General features: G+C 38.1%; 2 protein-coding genes across 2 annotated transcripts; both read left to right on the top strand.

The window, feature by feature from the left end:
- Positions 1-131: 131 nt before the first annotated feature.
- On the top strand, positions 132-13059 carry LOC121945627 (myelin-associated glycoprotein-like). The gene is made up of 14 exons (XM_042489911.2): positions 132-1147; positions 1257-1299; positions 2302-2525; positions 2665-2707; positions 5939-6002; positions 6177-6533; positions 6623-6919; positions 7829-8086; positions 8171-8431; positions 9072-9338; positions 9445-9741; positions 9858-9948; positions 10239-10308; positions 10895-13059. Exons 5-14 carry the CDS (start codon positions 5957-5959, stop codon positions 11186-11188), a joined length of 2238 nt encoding a protein of 745 aa, XP_042345845.2. The 5' UTR covers positions 132-1147; positions 1257-1299; positions 2302-2525; positions 2665-2707; positions 5939-5956; the 3' UTR covers positions 11189-13059.
- A 163-nt stretch (positions 13060-13222) lies between these two features.
- LOC121945628 (myelin-associated glycoprotein-like) lies at positions 13223-21703 on the top strand. Its single transcript, XM_088084237.1, has 12 exons — positions 13223-13298; positions 13417-13456; positions 14754-14818; positions 15018-15383; positions 15473-15769; positions 16332-16589; positions 16674-16934; positions 19058-19324; positions 19408-19704; positions 19808-19901; positions 20096-20165; positions 21240-21703. The coding sequence occupies exons 2-12, from the start codon at positions 13431-13433 to the stop codon at positions 21525-21527; spliced, it is 2289 nt and encodes a 762-aa protein (XP_087940363.1). The 5' UTR covers positions 13223-13298; positions 13417-13430; the 3' UTR covers positions 21528-21703.
- The last annotated feature ends 229 nt before the right edge of the window (positions 21704-21932 follow it).

The raw sequence follows: 21932 nt of genomic DNA, 5'->3' as shown, positions 1-21932 counted from the left end.
CTCTTTTTTAAAAAAAAACTTAAATCTTTATAGGCAACATTGAATGATAACAATAGCAAGAAGAAAAAAAAGATTGGGAAATTCACTTACATTTTTTTCCGTCATTCATGCGGTCTTGATTGATTCATATGTAGCTCATTTACGATGTTGTCATGTTAAGTTTTGCAGAATGTTAATGTTTCTTCCAGTGGTGCTTCTTATAGTCCAAAGATACAAATTGTCAATATTTCAACACTTAATCACTGAAGTAATCATAGTCATTGGTCCTGTGACGAGTGCCCTGTTTCTCCTTTTAAATAGTGTTTTAACCAGAGTAATAAGATGGTATACAAATTGTTATGCCTCCCTGCCAGTGATAGCCTTGGCTGGAGGCTTTGTGTTTTCAGGTTGTCCGTCCGTCACTCCCATTCTGTTTAATGCGATATCTAGAGAGGACTTTGAGGTATTGTCTTCGAATTTGCAACGAATGTCCACTTGACCTATTTTTACATTGTTCATCTTTTCTTATGTTTTTCTACTAATTCAAAATAGCTCATGGATGTGATGGTTGGAAAGGGATCCAAAAAGAGCACACAATGCCCACTGGAAATTATTCTGATTTAAGTACTACAGTATTTGTTTTCACCTAAATTCAGTTGAATATCAGTACTATTTGTATTAACAACTTGATTGTCTATTTAAGCAATCATTTTTTAAAATAATGAGATTAATGAGATGGATTTATCCAAGTCTCTTTCTGTTTACCTTTCCTCCAAATGAATTGACATTAATCTCAGTTCACTTCATTTCCTCTTTATCTGTTTATCTGTCAAATAACATGTTCTGATGAAACAGTGACTATGTGTGCAGAAAAACATAAGTATTTCTTTTCTTTTTTTTTGTCGAATATGCAAATCAACGGCTAACTGTTAAAATCAAATTTATATTTTATTATAAATCTTCAGTTGAAGAAGATTTCACATTTACACGTGTGATTTCTTCAGAAAATAACCGTGTCACTACAGTGTAGGCGAACATTAAAACCCTGCTGTTGTGCTGAACGCCACTCCCCAGTCAAATCTATCAAAAGCCACGTTTGCCATCAACACAAGCCACCAGTCTGAAGTGACTCAGTTGTTGGATTATTACCACTGACCCTTCAATGCTGGTAAAACCTTTTTTGCTTCTTTATCAATAAAAAACACTGTAATCAGATATACTTTATGATCAAGTTAGAAGTTGTGTATTTGAATCTTATATGTTCTTTTTATCCTCAGAAAACAAAGACATTGTATGCTGACCATCATTTTTTGCTGTAAGGTAAGACTTAAAAACTTTGAAAACTCAAATGACTGTGTCTGATATATCTTGTTAGTTCCTAATCTAGTATGTACAGAAAGAAATATTTTATTTCTTTGTCACAAACTTAAGTACATTAACTTAAGAAGTTCAGTTTAAAACTACTACGACAGTTAAGTCTTAATTAAGGTCCAGCGTTTCCTAATTAGTACCCATTTGTTAGACTTCCTTTCATTTATACTGATTTTATATTTTTATATTTCATCTCTGCAAAACTGTTCTGTCAGTTATAGCTGGTGAACTTTTCAGAATGCAGTTTTGCATACATATGCAAAACATTTGATCTCGGTAGAAAACATCTTTATGTTTGCGTACTCATTCATCAAAGTGACAGTGGAGGGAAGCAAATTATTTCTCTTTCTTAGAGGTGAGACCCATGTTTTTGTGTCTGAGTGACTAATGGGAGCAACAATTCATGAAATTGGTTCAACATTGATGGAGTGCTTCAACCAGCAGCAGTGAAACAGACTGCAATGTAATCCTTGCAACCAACTTCACATTCCTCATGCAGGTCCATTATTAAATGGCTTGTTTTTGCCTCACTTTGTTGTTCTAGGTGTCTGATAACATTTATGGAAAGGATCCCTATAGAGACAGACCTTATTTGTTTAGAGTGAGATCTCTCTTCTTTTAACAGAAACAGCCTCAAAATTACTATAGTCAAGTCCCCCAGACTCCATCTAAATAAAAAGTAGTTTTATTATCGAAAAGCACACTGCATTCAGAGCCGAATGTGACTCACTTCTGTATGCTGTTCACACTCTTTGTCTTTCCTTGACTTCCTCTTTACTTGTCAAATCACAAAATGTTTTGATGAAAGTGAATATTCATCTGAAAAAATATAGGTGTCTTTTTCTCTTTTTAAATGTACACATTAATAGTTCACTGTTAAAATCACATTTATATTTCGTTAGAAAATTCTGATTACAGAAAAACTGACATTTAAACGTGTGATTTCTTCAGGAAATGACGAGTCATTCAAAACCCTATTGTGCTGAACGCCACTTCCCAGATACATCTTTCAAAAGTAAAGTGTGCCATCAACACGTCACCAGTCTGACCTGACTCAGTTGTTGGAGTATTGCCGCTTACTTAGTCCTCTTCTTCCTAAGTGGGAAACAAGGCTTCAACGATCTGACGCCATTCATCTAATTTTTTGTCTTGTTATCTTCTGAGCCTCGCCCCAGGTAAGTTTCATAAAATTATTTCCACTGCCCCCTTAAAACTTGTAAAATCTTAAATTGCACCTATAAAACACAAATTGATACTTAATGATTAAGGGAGGATTTGTTTATTTAAATCTCAGATATGTTATTTTTTCCCCAGACAATAAAGAAATCACCTACTGAACATCATTGTTGGCTGTGAGGTAAGATTTAATTTTCAGGAAACTCAAATGATTCCATATCTGATATATCTGGTTGGTTCATAATGTGGATTTGTACATAAACAAATGATTATTTCTTTGTCACACACTCACCAAAGTGCATCAAATAAAACTGTTTCCTTAAACAACTTAGATGTACTTGTTCAGTCGTAATTAAGTTAAAATGGTTAAGGTTTCTTTATCAGTACTCATGTGCTTGATGTGTGTACTTTTACCCTAAATTTCATTTAGAGTGTATATGCTATACTTCATCTCTGCAACATCATTTTGACTGTTATGGCTGCCTAACTTTCTAGATTATGGTTATGCATACATATATTAAACATTTCACAATAATGAACAAATAATAAATAATTATATTTCATTTCTGCTTCCTCATTTATTGAGGTAACAGTGGAGGGAAGAACATTATTTCCCTTTTTTTAGCAGTGAGACCAGTTACAGTATATGAGGTAAGACTGAAAGTATTGAAGGTAAGACTGAATTTTCAGAAAACTCAGATGACTGTGTCTGATTTTATTTTGTTAGTTCATAATGTAGATTTGTACAGAAATAAATTATGTCTTTGTCACAAACTTACTTAAGTACATCAACTTAAGCAGTTCACTTACAATTTAAAAAATCCTGCTACATTAGTTAAGTCTTAATTAATGTTCACAGTTTCTGTATTAGTACCCATTTGCCAGACTTACATACATTTATGCTGAATTTTATCTGTTGTTTTCATTTTATATTTCATCTCAACACCGTCATAGCTGCCTGCCTTTCCAGACTACAGTTTTGCATACAAGTGTATGCAAAACATTTCATCCCAGAGTAAAACATTAGGTTTGTGTTATGTATCTCATATATCAAAGTGACAGTGGAGGGAAGCAAATACACTTTAAAATGCACTACAGTTTGATGCAATGATGAATAAAGAAGAACAATGTTGTACAACTTTTGACATCCTGTTAAATTTTACTGCAAAACTTGTTTTCCTACATGCAATTATGCATTCTTTATAGTTCTTTAAAAGAAATCGTATTCCACTGTGGAATTGATACTAGCAAACTAGTGCTTCACTGTTAAAAGCTTGAAACAAGTAATTACTTTCAGCAACAAAAATTAAACTGACAGAAAGGAACTGCTAAGTAATAATATTTTGTTTTATGTGTCAAATCGTCAAAGTATTATGTGGATTTACTGGATTTATTCTCTCATACTCTGGTTAGTCATACTACAAATGTGAAAAGGTAACCTCTTTTTTTTTCCAGCCCTAAATGGAACTCCATCATATCATGTAAATAAACTGCTTAACCTCTCAGCTGTGCATTTAAAGACATAACCACTGAAAAGATGTTTGAAAACTTACTTGTTCATGCTACAACAGTACTATCGCGGGTAATTTATAGATATTGTTTCTTCAGCACCGTATCATACCACAATCTTCACTTTGTAATACAAGCTAATGTGCGAGCATCCCATACAATATTTAGCCCCATAGGGATCTCCCTCCAGCCTGATGCCAGCTTACTGTAGTGACAGACACATTCCCATCATGCCTAGTGGTGGACTGAGTAGTTTTTAGTTTGCAGTTAAGTTTGCTGTTTTATGTTCCAAAATGCAAATATCACTTTCTGTCAGTGTTTATGACTTATCTGTACAGAACATGATGGTAACGCTGGCTCATTACGCTGTACCTTTTTTTTCATAGCTTTAGTGAGTTTGCTGTTACATTTCAGGATTCTAGCCACAATGCTATTACAGTTTTTTTCGATTGCTAAAACACGTTTTTCAAAACTTTACGTTTTTTTCAAAACTGCACACACAAAACTCCAAACATCACATACAAATTGCTAAACCCTGGCATCCCTTTGCAAAACAACGTGTTCACAAAATGGAACTGGTGTTTTCATTTGGTAAACACAGCCATATTTTCACATGACACACACATACCATTCATTGAATAAACACAACTAAGCTTTTGGCTGAACACTACCAAGCATGTACAGAACACTGAAGAGCAAAATTGAAAACACAATTATAGAAATGGAACACACTGAATCAATGACAATGCCCACTTCTCTCATAGACAAACATAAAACACCACACAAATTTTCAGACAAAACATTTTATTTTTAAACGTCCCCCCCACCCCCCCATTCATAAGCATAAGCATCATGGGGCATCATGCCTCCAGTTTCTGTCTGGCCAGAGGGCCTCATCAACATCGCAGGCGATGTCCTCCTGGTCCAAACAGCGCTGAAAGAACCGCCTAGAGTGCCGCATGAGGCCCTGACAGGCCTCAAAGCCCACATCTCCACAAGCCTCCTCCATGGATTGAAGCAGTGGGACCTGGCTCTGTGGGTTCCTTTCATACACCTTCCACCTCTTCCTCCTCTTCCTATTCCTCCTCATCCTCCTCCTCCTCTCATTCGTACCCCTCTCCTTCTCTGACTGTTGTCTCTGTTCTCCATTGCTCATCAAACAAAACAGAGGGTCAAGCCTCCTTTTATGCTGCAGGCCTTGATTGCAAATTGCTCACCAGACCTGAAAGTTTAGAGATTTGAATATTTGTGTGTTGTGGATTGATGCTTTGAGATTTTATGTGAGAAGTGTGTGCAAACCTGAAAAATTGTGTGTTGTGTTTTGACAACAAGGTGATGTGAAATTGACATCAGAGTGTAAAGAAGGAAAGTCAGAGTTCTAATATGATAAGGAAATCTAAAGTGGTAACAAATTGAGTCAAGTGATTGGGGACAGCAGTAAAGGTTGTGAAAATTGTGCCTAATTTTTGCTTTTTGTGTTTTAGCAATTGCAAAAAACTGTAAAAGTATTGAGTTCTGTCCTCAATTTGATGAGATGATGTCAGAGTAATTTTTAAAAAAGCATTATCTCCTCATCATCAGAAGGAATGTCATAACTTCAAAGATCATTTGTATGGTCTTAAAAGGAGAAAATTGATACAAGCGTCTACGTTTAATCACCTCAAAACAGTTGTTTCTCATCTGTTCTGGCTTCAGAGCAAACAAACTGTTTAATTGCTCGTAAGGATTGAATTGCGGCCAGTTTCGCTTAATACTGATCCAAATTTTATAAACTGTTATTCCCATTAGTTACTTAGATACAAAAATATGGGGGAAAAGGATCCAGGTTAGAGAATACCAAAGTTACCCTTTAGCCAGAAAATTTAATTTATTTGATTCTTTTGTGTCTGTTACCTTTTGGCAGGATCATCAACGGAAAAGTATGACAGGTGCTGTAAAGGTGTTCTTCATATGTTGTCTGCTTCAAGGTAGGCTTACAACTTTTAAATGTTTTATGGATGTCTTACAAATGCTTACAATATCTGCTGTTATTTTTTGTGATGATTTAGTTTAATATTGTTAACTTTTTGACATTTGCGAATTGTTGGAATGCTTAATTTACATTGGCTGATATTTCTTCTGTTTCTTTTGTTTTATCTCAGGGATTTTATGCCAACAATGGGAAGCATTAATGCCTGTGGCAATCAGTGGACTTCGTGGATCCTGTGTGCTGATCCCCTGCACTTTCAGCTTGCTCACAGGCTGGGAACAACACCTGGATGATTCCTGTAAAGCTATTTGGAAAAGAGGCTGGAGTCAAACACCGGTTTTTGATTCCAGCCTCACTGGTAGCTCAAACGTCCAGCAAGGCAACCTAACAGGGAGCCTGCGTGAGAAAGACTGCACTACCATCTTCAATAATCTGCCATCAAACCATTTTGATATTTATTATTTCAGACTGCATTGTAACAGCGCTCTGAGGTACAGCTTTAGCCAGCGTGTTGTGATCTCCACTAGAAGTTAGTGTCATGTGCTGCTATTCTTGCACATTTAAACCCACATCTTTTGGTATCCCACTTGCCATTTCCTCTTTGTTTTGACTCCTCAGATCCACTGCCCAAACCTACCATAACTCCATCCTCGCTGGAGGTAGAGGAAGGGACTCCAGTGAGGCTGAACTGCACGGCTGTATCTCCCTGTCCCGTTCTTCCACCAGCTCTGACGTGGACCCCCACTATAGGTGACATTGAGGAGAACATGGAAACTGAATCTGTAACCTCTGTGATGAACTTCACCGCTTCTTACCTCCACCATGGACAGAGGTTATCATGTGCCGCTCTCTACAACCGACAAGCCGGTAACAGCGACCTTCTGTATGAGAAAAGTTTGACCCTCCGTGTTCTTTGTGAGTATGCTCCTGGCATTTTCCGTGTGTTGTCGTTGTTATTGTATCAGGTGTTGTTTCATATCATATCATCTCATTGGCTACATTCAAATCTGATCTGATTCTTTCACGGTAGTGTTGACAGAAATTTAATTTTTATTTTAATTAATTAATTTAAATTAATTTAATTAATTTTTATCCAAACTTATCATGACCACTTTCATATGTGGTCCTAAATCAGATACATATCCAATAACTGGCCATGCGATCGCTCTGAAAATGGTCATATTGGCATTTATTTGTGTTTTTCCACATCAAACTTAACAGCCCAAGTACAGATATCTCACCAGACAGGACAGTACGGTCCATTGATACAACAGAAGTCTGCCAAAGCCGTACCGCTGCTGCAGTAACCTGACTGCCAAACTTTATCTGATAGTGACAGTTTGCCAACATGCCTTAACAATGCTGTCAGAGTGGCCTGCTTCAAAAATACGATGTTTCTATTGTTTTTCCATGTGTGTGATGTTATAGGTTCATGTGAGGCGCTTCAGGGTGGAGATCTGTTCACATTGATCTCATATATGGGTCACTTTAAATATAATATGAACAGTCTAGGTAGAAAGATAAAATCTAGGTAAATAATAAAGATTAAGAGAAGACATTAATTATTACAAAAATGTTGATATAATTGGGTGTATTATATCATAAGTCTTGACAGTTTGTCATTGCTAAGAGCTATATGTGAAGATCGGTACCGATCTCTCATTTGTCTGTTAAATATGAAGCTACAGCCAGCAGCTGGTAAACTTTGCTTAGCACAAAGACTGGTAACAGATGGAAACTACTAGCCTGGCTCTGTCCATAGGTTAACAAAATCAGCCTACCTCCACCTCTAGAGCTCACTGGATTTTCGAAATTCTCTTCAAGATCCTCCAAACAACACATCAGTCAGCGACTCTGGCCCTGTCAAAGAGGGCAGCTTGGTGACTCTGACCTGCAAGGCCAATGCCAATCCAGCTGTGGACAGCTACACCTGGTTCAAAGTGGATGGAGATCAGGTGACAGCTGTGGGTTTTAAGAACAGGCTTTCAACTACGGTCTCAGAGGTGGACAGCAGATTTTTCTGCAAAGCCAGTAACAGCTACGGATCTCAGAACTCATCCATCACTCAGATAGACGTACAGTGTAAGTCAGAGTGACACAGAAATACCCATGACAAATAACGACCAGCAACATGGATTGAATTCATACTTATTTTTATTTTTCCAGTTCCTCCAAAGGAAACCAGTGTAATCGTGGACCCTGATGGTCCGATACTGGAGGGCAGCTCTGTTACTCTGCTCTGCAGGAGTCGTGCCAATCCACCTGTGACCAACTACACCTGGTACAAAGACAATGAAGAGGATAATGAGCTTGGATCTAGACTGGTAATAAATGACGTGGACCCGAGTCATAATGGTGACTACCACTGTGCAGCAAAAAGTGAGCTCGGGGAGGAAACTTCAGCGCAGATTCAGCTGGACATCGAGTGTAAGTTTGTTTTCCATAGTAAAAACTCTGAGAGTAAACATCCAAAGTGGGTGTTTCCTGTGTTCAAAGAATGAACATGGCCCATCCACTTCTAGCTCACCTTACACCACTGAGCTAGTTAACATGACAGCTCAGCTGAGGAAGACAGCATTGATGTCTATGTGTCGCACTTTCACAAGCACAAGGCTTTTATCCAATGTGTGCTTCCTTATTTGTGATGATACAGTTGATGGGTATAGTTTAGAAATAGAAAATATTTCCAACATGAAACTGCTCACAGCCAGGTCTGTGGATTATCTTTAGTAACCAGCTCATGATTTTTGGCTGAGACATCACTGTTGAGTTTTTGGAGAGAAGGGAGACATCTCTACAGCCGATATCTCGAACACTTGGCAACTCACACCAAAGCAATCTAGATTGATAAATCTGTTGCAAGAGATGTTAGATTATTTTCACCATATCTCATTATTTTTGTTTTATTGTATATCTGCCTCTACCGTCAAAGCAAGTCCCTCCAAAATCCTCCCGGAAAGAAAAATTTGAATACTATTATAATCATTAGAAGTTATTTTGCATTCTAACAAATTAGCAGTAACCTTAGGCGTGGACACATGACTAACAGAAAAGCTGTGTTTTTCAGATCCCCCGAAAAATACCTCGGTGTTGGTTGACCCCTCTGGTCCAGTGCTCGGTGGCAGCTCTGTAACTCTGACCTGCTCAACCATCGCCAATCCAGCAGCTGTTAACGTCACCTGGTTCAGAGTGGCTGGAAGAGAAGCGGAGATGGTGGACTGTGAGCGAGACTTCACCTTCAATGGAATAAAACTCTCAGAGGATCAGTATTACTGTGAAGCTCTAAACGTCCACGGAGCTGAAAACTCAGAGCCTGTCAGTATTGATGTCACATGTGAGTTTATTTTTCTCATCTCTTTATCTCTGATCATTTAATTTTTTCCCCAACAAGTTTGAACAAGCATGCAAAAATACACATTTACCTTCTCTCTCTGTCTCAGTTGCTCCAGAGATCTTGCCTTCTTCCCGCTGTGTCCAGGTTCCATCCCTGATTCAATGTACCTGTGACAGCCAGGGGAACCCGCCTCCCTCCCTTGTTTGGGAATTGGCCAAGGAGCCTGTCAATCACTCTGCTGTTGTCCCAATCAGGGAAGTTCCCCTAGGAAGCGTTGGCATGAGGAGTGTCATCACCCTGTACCATCTGGAAGATGACATGCCCTCTCTGGTCTGCGTCAGCATCAACTCACTGGGCTCTGATAGTTTTGCATTCAATGTTTGCTCCAGCAAAACTCAGCAAGGTAGAGAAATTTGCAGGATGCTGCAATCACATCACATTAATCACATTAACTTTTCTCCTGCATGATCTGTCTCTCTTGGGTTTTACGAACTGATATGATTTGGTGGGACTTTTCAGGGCTCCATGCTTCATCTGTTATGATCGGCTCTGCAATTGGAGCACTGGGGATGCTGCTGGTGTGTGTCCCGCTGCTTCTGATCTTTTGCAGGTAAGTACATGACAACATCCAATAAGACATAAGCTGACACCCTATTGTAGTATTGTTAACAGAAGCTTTCGGTAATTGGTTTTAAAATGAGACAGGAAAACACTTTGAGGTTGTCGTCAGAGGTGTGACTTGGATGGTGACCGGGCTGACACTCACTTTCACTGGGCAACTATGGCTGCCCCAGAACATCTCTAAATATGACCATGAGATGACAGACTCTCAAAAAAGATATTAATAAATTACTGATAAATTACAGCACATGAAACAGTTGTTTTTTTTGATTTTCGTAGGAAAACAAAAGGCAGCCTGTCATCTGATAAGGGGATGGTGGACAAGTCCAACTTTTTGGTTACTCAGGGGGTGAGTTTACATCTTTTCACACACCTGTATATGCAGTGATGTAAATGCTTAAAGATACACTAAAACAGAAAGTGTCACGTGACCAGCAAGCCAGCACTGAATATAAGTATAAATAAAACTTTTTACTTTGAAACCTGCAATTAAATAAGAATGTTGAGTGTCATTTATGTGTCCAGTCAAAAAATTCCTAATACAGTATATGTCATCAATGCTATAAAAAAACTGTGTCATGAATACATTTTCAGTATGATGTAAGTGTCATAAAATATGTTATTAAAAATGTCAAAATATAATCTTTTAAAAAAATCATATTACACAGTCTGCCTTAAAAAATGATAATCAAAAAACCCCACCATAGTATCATATGTGTTCATTTGTGCAGATCATCTCGCTAAACAAAATGTGAAAGTGTCATTAATGGTTGCCAACAATGAGTTTTTTTCTACAGTAGCCACAAGTCCAATGGCAAAATGCCATAGGTTTTTTTGACTAAACAGGGTGACACTAACTTCTGTGTCAGCCTACAAAAAAATCATCTGTGAAGCACTCCATTACTGAAGCAAATCTCTTTTTTTTATTCCTGTAGACAAACTCTTCAAATGTGGATGAGACTTATGCCAATAAAGCCATTCTGAAAGAGGACGGAGTGGCAAATTCTTCAAAAGTAGATGTAATTTTTAACAATACAGCCTTTCTAAAGGAAGAAGGTGTATTGGAGGATGACTTTCTCCAGTATGCCAGTGTGGACTTCACCAAACTCAAAGCCAAATCACAGGACAAGCTTGGGGAAGGGGAAGTTAGAGGCCTGGCCTCCAAGACGGATGAGTATGCTGAGATCCGTCTGCACTCCCAAGGAAGCAATGGAGGAGACGCAAAGTAGGAAGAGACAATTAATGACACTCATTTGGGACAAGGAAAAGACACTGATGATCTGGTGAAAAGATAGTTGGTGAAAGTGTTATGGATTAATTTAAGGGCATTTGACAGTCAAATCACAAGATTTGGGGTTTCAAAGAGCTTTATGACTTTACCAGGTCTCTGGTTTCAGTTTTCCACAAGCTGCTCAGCTCAAAAAGTCTGTAGCAGAGGCAGAAGAAACTGCACTGCAGGCAAACTTATTATAAGTAATACCACACACTTTGATGGCTTTGATTTTAGCGCTTAACTTTATCACTAACTCTTTTTGTGTCTCTTTACTGAAAAATACACTGCAAAACAAAATAACCATAAAAATAATTTTAATACAGTGGTAGGTAGTTGTACCACAATCAGCCACAGTAAATGTTCCCTTTAAACTCATGGCCTTTATTCTTCTCTGTAGTTCATTACTTCACCAAAATGCTGCAAATACAAATCAAAGTTGGCTGTTGCAAGAGCTGAATTCAAGGCGTGTTATTAAATGGAGCATGGACCCATTTGTTTTGCACTTGTTACTGCACGCCTATAAAGCAACGAAGCACTAAAATTGACATTTATGGAGTGAAAATAAAGTGATAAAACCCTAATGAAAACTGGCTGTGTCTGTAAGGTAAGAGTATATAACTCAGATTTGACCTCTGAGTACTGCTACTTCTCTTCATCAGAGCTGCTGAAGTCTCTGCTGACTCTCTTGTCCAACTTTTTTTTTTTTTTTTTCAAATAATCTATCCACTGGAATAGTTTATATTTTGCAATGACAGCAGTAAAAATAAAGGGTGGCTTGATACCACTTTCTCATGTCCCATAGCAATACTGATGCAACCTTTTCTCCTCTCAAATGTTCTCAAATGTCAACAACAATAACAACACAACAACAACCCCCCCGCTCAAAAAAACAAAATACTGCAACATGCAGCCTATGGTGTTAATAATAGGCTGCATTTGTATGGATGGACTTTTCTTTTAGATATTTTTGCCTTTAATCAATAGGACAGCACAAGTGTGAAATGGCAAGAGAGAGGGAATGACATGCAGCAAAGGCTTGAGGCTGGAATTGAACCTGGGGCCACTGTGGTGAGGACACAGCCTCTGTAAATGGTGCGCCTGCACTATCCACTGAGCCACCAGGCACCCTGAATGCACTGTTTTCAAACTGCCATCTAAAAACACTATGCTCAATCTGTATAACAAATATGCCACTCCTTCCCTTCCAAAAAAACTAAAAACTAAGAAAAAAACATGACTCAATTATGCAATACTGCTGCATACAGAGTACACAGAGTTTGCAGCAGCATATATGATTTGTTAACACCATTAAATTATTAAACATTTTATCTAAAGTGCAACTTTTTCCAAAAGTATTAATCTGAGTATTTAGAACAAAGGAATTGTAATTTCAGTGTAAAACTGGTATAATTTAACACTCTATAGGCTGTACCTCAATGGCAAAACAAGACAAGACAAAACAAAACAAAATAAAACACAACAAAACATGTTGTAATGTAGATAATGTAGCTTAAATAACTATAAAGTAACATAGAAATAGCATCTCCAGAATAAACTGTGCAGTGGAACATGATACATGGCATTGTGAGGCACACACAGCAAAACGTGTTGTCTATTATTGCACCAGATATCAAGTTAGTTGCATTAAAAGAAAAATAATTAAAGTCCCAGTGAAATGGAGGGGTTTGGGTGGAACCACAGACTGGACATGAGTGCTCGGCTACAGTACCGTGTCTAAGCCCAGGTTTCAGCCCTGTCCTTGCCTGATAGTTACCATGTGCAAATGTGAAATGTTCAAATCAACAGTTTAGACTTTAAATCACATTTATATTTTATGAGAAAATTCTGGTAAGAGAAAATTTTACATTAAGATATGTTGTGTGATTCCTTCATAAAAAACCTGACAAGATTTGCATCACTGCAGTGTAGAGAGAATCAAAACCCTGTTGTTGTGCTGAATGCCACTCCCCAGAGAAATCTTTCAAGAGGCAAGTGTGCCATCTACACACAGCACCAGTCTGACATGAGTCAGCTGTTGGATTATCACCGCTGACCCTTCAATGCTGGTAATACTTTTATTTGCTTTATTATAAATATAAACATCATTCAATCTGATATCAGCACCATATATGCTTATTGATAAAGTTATGAGTTGTGTATTTAAATCTCTTTTTTTTTCTGCAGAAAAGAGACATTTTATGCTGAATGCATTGTTGGCTTTAAGGTAAGACTTAATAAAAATAAAAAACTCAAATGATTTCATGTCTGATCTCCCTTCTTAGTTCATAACACATATTTGTAAAGACATAAATTGTAATTTCTTTGTCACAAACTTATTTTAGTATATAAACTTTAGCATTTCACTAAAACAATTTAGAAATACTGCTACATTATTGAAGCCTTTAAGGTTCAAGGTTTCTTTATCAGTACATTTTGCTTGACTTGTATACATTTACAAAAAAAAAAATTCTGTTGTTTTGATATTGAATTTCATTTCTGCCACATTCTTCTGACCATTATATATGCCTGATTTTCCAGATTATGGTTTTGCATACATATGAAAACCCACCAGTGTGCTAACAGTTAATGCAAAAATGAATAATGAAGATTGATTTTGTACAGGGACACTCTAACTTTTGAGTGTCCTTTCAATTTTAATGCAGAACATGTTTTCTTACATGACTTATGAATGCATTATATTTAAAAGAAGTAGTATTCCACAGTGTTACTGATATTGTGCTTCTGTGAAAATCTTGAAACAACACAATTACTGGAAATAACTTTATCTAACAATCAAAAGTGACAGGAAGGACATGTTAAATAGCAATCTTTAATTGTATGTGTAAAATCAACTTAAGTAAATTTTCCTCAAGGAAATGGGATTCATTCTTCATTACCCTGGCAACTCATTTTGCATTAGTTAGGGTAAGGGTATCAGGTATTTTCAAATTCACCATACTCCATTTAATTTAACATACATTTTATCATTGTAAAGCATACAACATTCAAAGTTGACAGAAGTAAAAAAAAGACTTCCAAAAGCTGTCTTGGTTTATCTTTCTACTGTTTCACCAATCACCGGCTCTGGTTTGGTTGAAATAAACTCTTAGTATACACAGTTAGATGTGAAAATGTGGCAGCTTTATTCACACTTAAAGCACTGTTTATTTAAATAATGTGTTGGGTGATGGTGATTTCAGAGCTGTTTTTATAAAAAAAAAAATGTCTGTCTCTAAGAATCATTTCCTTATATTGCCAGAAACCAGCAATCTAAGTCTGTCGGTGGCAAAAACAAGCACTTTTAGTGGATGTGCACTCAAGGTGCTTAATTGCCCGTAGGAATCACATTGCAGCCAACTGGAGCCCTCTTGCTCAATATGGATCACTTTCAAAAACTGTGGTTCCCATTAGTCATTTAGACAAAACATTGGAAAAATGTCCAATTTAGAAAATACCAAAGTTACCCTTTAATCAGGAAATAATTCTTAATAGATTGTTGTGTGTCTGTTCCCTTTCTGTAGGATCATGAGCATAAAAATAATGACAGGTGCTGTAAAGGTTTTCGTCATGTGCTGTCTGCTTCAAGGTAGGTTAGCCACATCTGAATGTTTAAGTGATATCTTACAAATGTTTACAATGGCTCAAACTTTCTGGATGTTTGCTAATTTTGGATGGTTTAGTCCCCATTAATGTTAATATTGTGACATTTAATACTTTCTGGAATTCGTTTGTTGTGTTTACCAGTCTTGGCTGATATTTATTTAGTTGCTTTTGTTTCACCTCAGTGAGCTTAGGTCAACAATGGGCAGTCTTCATGCCTCAGACGGTGGAGGGACTTAGTGGATCCTGTGTGCTGATCCCCTGCACTTTCAGCTTGCTCACAGGCTGGGAACAACACCTGGATGATTCCTGTAAAGCTATTTGGAAAAGAGGCTGGAGACGAACGCAGGTGTTTGATTCCAGCCTCACTGGAGAACATGCAAGCTCAAATATCCTGCAAGGAAACCTAACGGGGATCCTGCACGAAAAGGACTGCACCACCATCTTGGACAACCTGCCATCTGACCATTATGACAGCTATTATTTCAGACTGCAGTGTGACAATGATCTGAAGTTCAACTTTAAAACAAGTGTTGTTATCACCACTCAGAGTTAGTGTCATGTGCTGCTATTCTTGCACATTTAAACCCACATCTTTTGGTATCCCACTTGCCATTTCCTCTTTGTTTTGACTCCTCAGATCCACTGCCCAAACCTACCATAACTCCATCCTCGCTGGAGGTAGAAGAAGGGACTCCAGTGAGGCTGAACTGCACGGCTGTAGCTCCCTGTCCCGTTCTTCCACCAGCTCTGACGTGGACCCCCACTATAGGTGACATTGAGGAGAACATGGAAACTAAATCTGTGACCTCTGTGATGAACTTCACCGCTTCTTACCTCCACCATGGACAGAGGTTATCATGTGCCGCTCTCTACAACCGACAGGCTAGTAACAGTGACCTTCTGTATGAGAAAAGTTTGACCCTCCATGTTTTTTGTGAGTATGCTCCTGGCATTTTTTCTGTGTCTTGTGTTGGGTGATGTTTCATATCATGCCATTGCATGTAATCTCATTTTAAATAGTTTGATGTTAAGACATGCTATGAAAAATCTACTTATGTTGTTGTTTATCCTGCTTTGACATAATGTCTGCTAAAATCAGCTTATTGCAGATTTGGCAAGAATATTGCTTCACAATCAGGCAACACAAGAGTTGGTTTTAGCGAGGCTGATGACAGATTCTACTTGATAAAGCTTTATGATTATAATAATCTAAGTAGTTATAACTTGTATAAGGTGTATTGTTATAATGTCTTGTTATGCTGGCATGTCATTTAGTTAAAGGAACAGTAAAACATTGCAGAGAGCTAGATGACACGATCAACACCACTCTTACATCTGTCTCTTAAATATGAAGCCACAATTACCAGCTGGTAAACTTTTCTTAGCACAAAGACTGGTAACAGATGGAAACTACTAGCCTGGCTCTGTCCATAGGTTAACAAAATCAGCCTACCTCCACCTCTAGAGCTCACTGGATTTTCGAAAATCTCTTCAAGATCCTCCAAACAACACATCAGTCAGCGACTCTGGCCCTGTCAAAGAGGGCAGCTTGGTGACTCTGACCTGCAAGGCCAACGCCAATCCAGCTGTGGACAGCTACACCTGGTTCAAAGTGGATGGAGATCAGGTGACAGCTGTGGGTTTTAAGAACAGGCTTTCAACTACGGTCTCAGAGGTGGACAGCAGATTTTTCTGCAAAGCCAGTAACAGCTACGGATCTCAGAACTCATCCATCACTCAGATAGACGTACAGTGTAAGTCAGAGTGACACAGAAATACCCATGACAAATAACGACCAGCAACATGGATTGAATTCATACTTATTTTTATTTTTCCAGTTCCTCCAAAGGAAACCAGTGTAATCGTGGACCCTGATGGTCCGATACTGGAGGGCAGCTCTGTTACTCTGCTCTGCAGGAGTCGTGCCAATCCACCTGTGACCAACTACACCTGGTACAAAGACAATGAAGAGGATAATGAGCTTGGATCTAGACTGGTAATAAATGACGTGGACCCGAGTCATAATGGTGACTACCACTGTGCAGCAAAAAGTGAGCTCGGGGAGGAAACTTCAGCGCAGATTCAGCTGGACATCGAGTGTAAGTTTGTTTTCCATAGTAAAAACTCTGTAAAAAAAAACTGATGACAGACAACAAAACTGTGTTCATATGCTGAATATAGCCCAACTGTATATCCAGCTGTGGTCACGCAAACATGATCAGAAGCCAAGACTCAGTCACAGGGCAACACCATAGTGTCTGGACTGTGGACAGTAACGCATTGTTGCAATGCGTGACAACCTCAATATCCTTTCTATGTTAGTGGTTCATCATGACTGAGCTCTGTTGTACAGTAAGTCCACATGTGTGCCAGTGTGTTTATGTGTAGGTGTTTTGTCTGGTTTCTGTCCTTTATAGGACATCTCTTCCAACCATAGAAAATGAAACCGTTGTCTCATTTTATTCAATTCAGTATTACATTCAGTTTATAAAGGCAAAGGTAAGTATTTATAAATCTTTACAACATCTAAAGACAAGTTTTCTCTGCATACTTCGTTTACTTTTCACTTATTAAAAAGGACTGTGGCCTCCTTTAATCACTACTAGTATATTTGATGATATCACATGATCATCTTCAGCAGAATCATACACACAGTAGTCCTGGAATTAATGATATTCAAATATCCATTTTTCTCTGAGCATTTAAGGGCCTTCAACCCAAAAGAAAGATACATATTTTGACTCCTAACTGTAGTGCTTTACAGTTTTCAGTTTATTTTAATATGAGGTGTGGAGTGTTGGCGATTTCAGCCGTAGAGATGTCTGCCTTCTCTCAAATATAATGGAACTAGATGGCACTCGGCTTGTGGTGCTTAAAGCACCAAAAAGCTCAGTGTGCATGTAGCGCTAGCTCACCTAGCACTAGTGAGCAAGCCGGTGTTACAGCTCAGCCAAAGAGGATGACATTGTGATGACAATGTTAACATCACGCAGTTACAAGCACCAGTGTCTCGTCCGTGAGTGGATGTCATGAAATATATTGCTGTTGAGTTTTTCAACTTTAGTTTTTGATGCTTTGAGCACCACAAGCCGAGTGCCATCTAGTTTTCTTATACTGGAGAGAAGGCAGACATCTCTACAGCCGATATCTTCAACACTTGACAGCTCAAATTAAAACAAACTAGACTGATAAAAAAAAAGAAAAAAAAAAAAAGATGTATTCTTGATTTGGGCGTGAACTGTCCATTTAATAGATGATGTTGAGATTCAAAGTTGATTTATGACCTTGAAAAAAGATGATCATGTTTTCTTGAAAATTGAACATTGCAGTATTGTGGGTATTGCAAAAGATGTGTCAACATATGTGATTGTTTTTGTTACACTTTAAATCTGCCTCCATTGTCATAAACTGGATAAAGCAAACTTACTTTTTTTTATTCCAAATCCCCCCTTCAAAGAAAAATGTATAATTATCATCACAATTATCCTCACTTAAACTTCTCTTTTTGGGAGGTTTTACATTTTGTACAGGCCCGCATGTCAAGGGAGTGGTCTGGGCCACCCCTGACATCTGATTGGAAACCTCAGGTGCCACCCCATCATTATTGGCTATCTGCCTAGTCAGTTTAATCTGTTCAATGACTAAACTGAAATTTATTTTATAAGTGCAGTTCTTAAACCTGAGGGGCAGTACTGTGCCAGAGTAGTGTCTAGCCTGACTAATTTTTACATACAAATAAATGAAAACTATTTTAAAGTTTGTAAAAAGGCTTATTTTTTTCACACTTTAATTTTCTATTTCTATTTACTTGTGAAGGAAAATTTTCTTTAATAAAGTATGGACACCCTTTAACCAAAACTATAAACAGGAAAGTAAGACACTGCAATGTTAGTAATCAAAGTAGGTATGTGTAATGGAGACAAAAACAGTATGTTCAAGCTACTCTGAGCGCGGCTGCAGTGCTTGTAGTTCATTTTACCCCTACATGAGTTATTGCCCTACTTCGGCCACCCAAGTAAAAAAAGTCTGGACTTGCCGCTGATTATGTAACACCAACTTGAGGTACAAAATCAAACCATGAATTGACAAAACCCTACAGCCACAAAAACATCCATGAATCAACCTAGAAATAATTTCTTGGAAGAACTTATTGTGCATTCCAACAAATTAGCAGTAACCTTAGGTGTGGACACATGACTAACAGAAAAGCTGTGTTTTTCAGATCCCCCGAAGAATACCTCGGTGTTGGTTGACCCCTCTGGTCCAGTGCTCGATGGCAGCTCTGTAACTCTGACCTGCTCAACCATCGCCAATCCAGCAGCTGTTAACGTCACCTGGTTCAGAGTGGCTGGAAGAGAAGCGGAGATGGTGGGCTGTGAGCGAGACTTCACCTTCAATGTGACAAAACTCTCAGAGGATCAGTATTACTGTGAAGCTCTAAACGTCCACGGAGCTGAAAACTCAGAGCCTGTCAGTATTGATGTCACATGTGAGTTTATTTTTCTCATCTCTTTATCTCTGATCATTTTAAACTTAACAAAAATACACATTTACCTTCTCTCTCTGTCTCAGTTGCTCCAGAGATCTTGCCTTCTTCCCGCTGTGTCAAGATTCTATCCATGCTTCGATGTACCTGTGACAGCCAGGGGAACCCGCCTCCCTCCCTTGTTTGGGAATTGGCCGGGGAGCCTGTCAATCACTCTGCTGTTGTCCCAATCAGGGAAGTTCCCCTAGGAGGCGTTAGCATGAGGAGCGTCATCACCCTGTACCATCTGGAAGATGACATGCCCTCTCTGGTCTGCGTCAGCATCAACTCACTGGGCTCTGATAGTTTTGCATTTAACATGTCCTCCAGTGAAACTCAGCTAGGTATAGAAATCTGCATGATGCTCAAATTCTAATTAACTTTCCCTCTGCATGATCTGCCTCTCTCTGGTTGAACTGACCTAACTATTTTTGCGGGACTTTTCAGGCCTCCACCCTTTGTCTGTTATGATTGGCTCTGCAGTTGGAGCACTGGGGATGCTGCTGGTGTGTGTCCCGCTGCTGCTGCTGTTCTTTTGCAGGTAAGTACATGACAACATCCGAAGACATAAGCTGACACCCTATTGTAGTATTGTTCACAGAACCTTTTGGTAATTGGTTTGAAAACGAGACAGAAACACAGTTTGAGAAAATTGTCAGGGGTGTGACTTGGATGGTGATGAAAATAACAAAAAAACCTAGCATTTTAACAACTGTTTTTTGGTGTTTGTTGTAGGAAAAGAAAAGGCAGCCTTTCACCCAACAAGGGGATGGTGGACACTTCTGATATTTTAGTTACTAATGGGGTGAGTTTACATCCTTTCACACAAGTATGTATGCATTGAAGTAAAAACGTAAAGATGCACTAAAACAGAAAGTTTTGAACAACCAGCATGCAGCACTAAATTTAAAGTACAACTCAAACATTTCACGAAATTAGCTTTTTACCAGGGGTGTTGAACGATTGAAAAAAAAAAGTGATTAATCACAGAATTTTAAAAGTTAATCACAATTAAATGTGGAAATTTATATTGTTAATTAATTGCGATTAATTGCATTTTCTTTTAAATCACGTTTACAATTCCATTTTTTGGTATTATTAAACTGTTATGAAGTACATATTGACAGGGTTAAGCAATTCTCACCAGATTGTCATGATAGCAAGAAACTGTCAGAGTTCAAGGGACCCCTGTGAAATGACCATGCCATTTTTTACATTGCTAAAATTTAAATAAACTCAAGAGTGTCATTTAGCCCGCCTCCCTGACAAGCTGGCATGACTTTGGTGCCCCTGGATTTCTTAGGTCCTTTAGTTTCACATGATACCAGTATTATCATTGTGTCTTGCAAACTCAGCCAGGTACAGCCTCCTAAAGACGGGAATGTTGCCTGGTGATTATTGAATAAGAATTTTGAGTGTCATCTCTGTGTCCAGTCAAACAGTCATAAAATGTTTTATAATGTACTGTGTCATCGATGTTTCAAAAACTGGCATTTTATAGCATACTGTAACATGACTGAGTATGGCTTCTCTTAAAAATTGAATCCCAAAGTATGCCATTAAAATGTTATAGTATAGTATGTCATATAAAAATGCTATAGTGTGGTATGCTGTAAAAGCAACACAGGATGGCAAAATGTTAAAGTATGGTAAAAGAGCAACAACAAAAAAGTCATAGTTCATTATGCAGTTTCAAGTAGCATAAAAGTCATAACATAGTATGTTGCCATAAACGACAATAAAAAAAGTCAAAGTATACTATGTTGTCCCAAATATCATGAAAAAGTAATTTTATAGTAGGTCATCAAAAATCATGAAAACAAGTTATCATGTAATAAAAAATAAAAATGAAGCAAATGTCTCTTTTTTTCCCCTGTAGATGAATTCTTCAAAAGTTGATGTGATTTATGCCAATAAAGCCATTCTGAAGGATGAAGGAGTAACAAATTCTTCAAAAGTAGATTTGACTTATGACAGTAAAGTGATTCTGAAAGGAGGAGTAGCTGAAGAAGACCCTCTCCAGTATGCCAATGGGGACTTTGCTAAACTCCAAGCCAAATCACAGGATAAGCTAGGGAAAGGGGAGGTTAGAGGCCTGGCCTCCAAGACAGATGAGTATGCTGAGATCCGTCTGCATTCCCAAGAAAGCAATGGAGACACGAAATAGGAAGAGACAATTAATGGCACTCATTTGGGACAAAGAAGAGACACTGATGGTCTGGTGAAAAGGTTATGGATTAATTTAAGGGGATATGACAGTCAAATCATAGGATTCCAGGCTGTAAACAGCAACATGACTTTCTTAAGTCTCGCTTCAGTTTTCCACAGTCAGCTCAACTCAAGCAGTCTGCAGCAGTGGCGATAGAAACTGCACTGCTGGCAAACTTATTTTAAGTAATACCACACACTTGAAGCTTCAAGTTTAGCTCTTAACTTTTGTCACTGTAACTCTTTTTGTTTTTTTTTAACAGAAAAATTCAAAATACAAAATAACAACAAAATAATTTGAATACAATGGTATAGGTACACCACAATCCACCATAACAGTAAATGTTCCCTTTAAACTCATGGC

Source organism: Plectropomus leopardus, chromosome 11 (genome assembly GCF_026936395.1).
Source record: "Plectropomus leopardus strain MGB_pleo_1.0 chromosome 11, ASM2693639v1, whole genome shotgun sequence".
Taxonomy (NCBI): Eukaryota; Metazoa; Chordata; class Actinopteri; order Perciformes; family Serranidae; genus Plectropomus; species Plectropomus leopardus.
Note: the sequence above shows the minus strand (reverse complement) of the source record. Positions and strands in the feature narration are given on the sequence as shown.